Source organism: Octopus bimaculoides, chromosome 19 (assembly GCF_001194135.2).
Source record: "Octopus bimaculoides isolate UCB-OBI-ISO-001 chromosome 19, ASM119413v2, whole genome shotgun sequence".
Taxonomy (NCBI): domain Eukaryota; kingdom Metazoa; phylum Mollusca; class Cephalopoda; order Octopoda; family Octopodidae; genus Octopus; species Octopus bimaculoides.
The window spans coordinates 11,478,225-11,483,188 of NC_068999.1; the positions used below are offsets into that span (position 1 = coordinate 11,478,225).

The 4,964-nt window shown below is 35.4% G+C and overlaps 1 protein-coding gene across 1 annotated transcript in view; it reads left to right on the forward strand.

The window, feature by feature from the left end:
* The window catches only part of LOC128250156 (probable serine/threonine-protein kinase clkA), a gene marked incomplete at its 3' end in the record, with an annotated part of 265,160 nt that overhangs the window by 73,884 nt on the left and 186,312 nt on the right, over positions 1-4,964 (forward strand). The window contains 1 exon segment of the mRNA XM_052974897.1: positions 4,834-4,858. Coding sequence (XP_052830857.1) covers positions 4,834-4,858 — 25 coding nt within the window.

Consider the following 4,964-nt stretch of genomic DNA (forward strand, 5'->3'; position numbering starts at 1 on the left):
AGAGAGAGAGAGAGAGAGAGAGAGAGAGAGAGAACGTAAAATATTTGCGAAACGTGAAAATCGTAGTATAAAAAAGTTTATACTTCCCTACTCCGAGTGAAACCTAGTCATTTTATATCTCGCAAGAGAAAAACTATGTAAATTTTGCAACTCAATGGTAGCCAATGATGTTCATTTTGTGGTAACTGTTATCGTTGTTCAGGGGCTTGTTGTGTTCAAGTCCTCTCGTGACTAATCAAAGCGTTATTCCTAGGCATCGCTTGACGTTCTAGCAACGTCATCTCATACTCGAGCGCGACGAAACGGCCATCATGTATATATGTATGTGTGTATGGATATACGTATGCAATTCATTTTCTTTTCTTTATTTAAGTTCTTCTGAACAAGGAGCTGGGTCCTAACAAAGATACACTGCTCCATCGCTGGAATTTACATAACGGAAACAATGTCACATTTTAATCCTGAGAAATTTCTTTCAGTCATACTCTTCCGCTTACAGTTTCTGTATTGTCCGTTAACTGATTTGTTGCCAGTTTGGTGATTTCATTTTCTTAAAATCCAAGTGTATCTAGACTTACAATTAGGCATTTAGGGATGTATGTGTACATGTATGTATGCATGTATGCATGTATGTATGTTTGTATGTATGTATGTATGTATGTATGTATGCATGCATGTATGCTTGTATGTATGCATGTGTACATGCATTCATGTATCAATGTATGTTTGTATGTGTGCATGCATGTATGTATGTACGCATGTACGTATGTATGTATGTGTGTATGTATGTAAGTATGTTGCTGCCACAGACTTCTTCGGTTGGCTTCCATGTATTTCTTTGTTTTACTCATATTTCCATTGATAGAGATTGGTGTAGATAGATAGATAGAGATAGAGATAGAGAGAGAGAGAGAGAGAGAGAGAGAGAGAGAGAGAGAGAGAGAGAGAGAGAGAGAGAGAGAGAGAGAGAGAGAGAGAGAGAGAGAAAGAGAATTTTTTTAGCCAAAAATACCATTTCAGCATTAAAAATATTTACCGGACATAATTTGTAAGACAAGCAAAACCATCATCGTCATCATCATCATTCTTCGTAATTATAATAATTGTGGTAATGATTTAATTAGTTTGTAGTAGCATTATGATATTCATAATCATGATTATCATAATTATCGTCATCGTCAATGTCAGTGTCGTCATGACCATTGCCGTCATCGAATACATCTTGCTGAGAATCGTCAGCAGAAATATCACAATTTTCATTAGAGTAATGGATGGCGATAAGATTGTTACAATCATTATAGTCGCCGTCATTGTCACCATCATCATTACTATTGGCATCAACAATGACGACAGCTGTAGCTGTACTCTGTCCCCCCTCACCCTACGCCATTGTGGCAAATAAATGAAACTACTACTACTACTACTACTACTACTACTACTACTACTACTACTACTACTATTATTATCATCATTATTATTGTTATTATTATTGTTATTATTATTATTATCATCATCATCATCATCAACATCATCATTGTTATCATCATTATCAGCATCATCATCATCGTTGTTGTTATTATTATTATTATTATTATTGGTCTTTTCTCATGTTTATCATTTTTGTAAAGATGAATATTTTGATGATCATAATTAACGTTAAAATTTTCACGATCATGGAGAATAACAACACTACTAATAGTAATATTAATCATTATTATTATTATTATTATTATTATTATTATTATTATTATTATTAGTATTATTATTATTGTTATTATTATTATTATTATTATTATTTCAACAACAACAACAACAACAACAGTAGTTGCCGCCAATAGAATCGTTTCAATCTTCTTTCATTATTGTACCCATTTACCCAAGTAAAACATGTTGTTTCCATTATCGTTATTAATTATGCCAATATTTTTTTCTTGAACTACCAAAAGTTGTCTACCTGATACTTTTTTCTTTCTTGTAAATTTTTATTTAGCATATCTTACGCTTATTTTCCTTTGTTACTCTTCGTCTTATTATTTTTATTATCCTCAACATCCCGAATTCTCCAGCACCTACTCATCATCATCATCATCATCATCATCATCATCATCATCATCACTATCGATGCTGTTAATATATTAAGGTGTAAGCGATCAGAACCGGTAGGGAAACGGGGCAAATATAGCTTCCTTTAAAATAATAACGTGTTTTGATGTCATATCCTCTCGTCAGAGAAGACTCTGACATTCATACTTCCGGTGTCGACATAATATGTTGCAGTCACGTGCTGCAGTTCAGTTAATGAACATTTAAGATTCCCTAAATACGTGGACCCTCCACGCTCTCCCTATGAGAGCAAATGCCTTTTAATCTATGCTAAAATTACAGGAAAATATGGCTGGGATTATTTGATTTAATAACTTTGCATTCTCAATTCAAACTCTAGTTGTGCAGGTTCTATCTCGGGCCCTTTGCCGAAACACAATGTCACTAGGACATAAGCGATTTTGCCGCCTCACCGTCTTACAACTGACGTAATATTCCTTTCAACTTAAGTCACAAAGCGTGTAATTTGGTAGGAGGGGACTATTCAATTACATCGACCCCAGTACTTCGCTAGCACTTTATTTATTGCACCCAAAAGGATGAAAGATAAAGTGGCGGAATTTGAACTCAGAACGTAAAGACGGACGAAATGCCGCTAAGCACGCCATCTGGCGTGCTAACGATTCTGCCTTACAAGAGATATAATAATGCAAACTAAAAGCAGAGGATGAATTCTAAAATTCCAAATGTTTCTATGTAGATAACAATCAGATTATGGTTAACGTGCTATAAAAGTGGAAGGAAACAGAATAGCTTCATCATATAGTAGTTTTTATTATTTGTATTAATAATACACATATATGGGGAGTTAGCTGCTAATAATCTAATATGTAAGGAAACAATGTCAAATATGAATTTAACATAGCTTGTAGAAAATTCAGTTAGTGCAACTCAACATACATCTTCTTCATTTTTAATTATTTATGTTTTGAAAGACAATATATTTACACTTATAATTCGATATGGAACTAAATCACATTGTAGACGCTTTATGAAAACGGAAAAAGCTATAATTGAAGCAAGCTTAATGCCCTTCCTTGCAAAAATTTACATACGTTAGTCATGTATTAGACTTTTCAAAATAAGGAAAATATCTTAACTGGACATCAGACACCGAAAGAGGACGTATTCAATCTAATATGTAAATTTATTACTTTAGTGCCCACAGGGGGCTAAACATAGAGGGGACAGACAAGGACAGACAAAGGGATTAAGTCGATTATATCGACCCCAGTGCGTAATATTACTTATTTAATCGGTAGAAATTATAATACCAAACGGCGAGCTGGCAGAAACGTTAGCACACCGGGCGAAATGATTAGCGATATTTCGTCTGCTGTTACGTTCTGAGTTCAAATTCCGCCGAGGTCGATTTTGACTTTCATCCTTTCAGGGTCGATTAAATAAGTACCAGTTACGCACTGGGGTCGATATAATGGACTTAATCCGTTTGTCTGTCCTTGTTTTTTCCCCTCTGTGTGTAGCCCTTTGTGGGCAGTAAAGAAATAAGAAATTACGATATCACTTACTACTTACTGGAGTTCACTATATTGCAAGTATTCAAGCAGTGTCCGAGTTCGAGCCAACCTTTCTTCCAATTAGCTATTCTACTCGTATCTGAGAACTTGTGAAGGTCTATGAGCAATGCCACCCCGGCTGAGTCCATGCGTCTATGGATAAATGTATACTTCAACCGTGCATATCGGGAAATGATATATTTCTCCTTTAATTATACCCTACTATGATACACTTCGAATATGTCACTTGCAACATTGCTTAGCAACGTTGAAAAGATGCCTCCTTAATTTGATTACCGGAAATGATGACGACATGTGGCGGTCATGTTCGAAACCTGTAACCAAGACCTTCTTCGCTTCTGTAAGGAACCAACGAAAGCTGCATGGCGCCCGAATCGAACTTTTTGATATAATAATATATGTAACTTCTACGGAACGTATTGAGTGGCTTCTTATTTTGTTTGCACACTCACCCGTATATGTACATATGAACGTTTGTATGTATGTCTGTCTGTCTGTCTATCTATCTATCTATCTATCTATCTATCTATCTATCCATCTTTCTATCTATCTATTTATCTTGCTATACATATATATATACATATATATATATATATACATATATATATATAATGAAATGATAAGTTGCGTCTTTGATGCCTTTCCAAGTAGTTTAAGTTCGCTCATTAATAAAGTGAAGCGAATTGGGGGCATTTAGAGTGGACTTGTTAGACTGAAACTCTAAGTAAGGCGGCACAATACATTTCTAATGGTGAAACATTGCTTGTCTGCGAGGTATGTATTGCAAAACTTAAGACACAACAATGTCCACAGAATGTTTTATCATTGTCTGCTTGTCTGCCTGTATGCCTGTCTTTCTGTCCGTTTGCCTCTGTGCTTGACATTCTATATATTATTCTCGCTGTCTCTGTCTCTTATTCTACTTGATATTCTCCCTCTCTCACTCACTCACTCACTCTCTTTATCCTTCTTCCCTATCTCTGTCTCGTTCTTCTTCTCCTTCCCCTCTCTGCCTCTCTTAGTCATTATTTGTTTCGGTGCTGTCATCTCCCTCTTTCATGTTCTCCTTGTCTCAGTCGATTGATTTGACATTGCCAATCTCTGTCCCCCTGTCTTTCTCATTTGCTCGCGTATGTTCTCCATTTTTTCTTTCCTTTGCCGTCTCTCTTTTCTTACTTCATCTCATTCTTACATTCTTATTTTTCTTCTTCGTACTTTCATTTTTTCTATTTCATGTTCGTCGTTTTTTTTTGTATATATATACATACAAACACACACACGCACACACACACAGACATACATACAAATATACATGGAGATCGG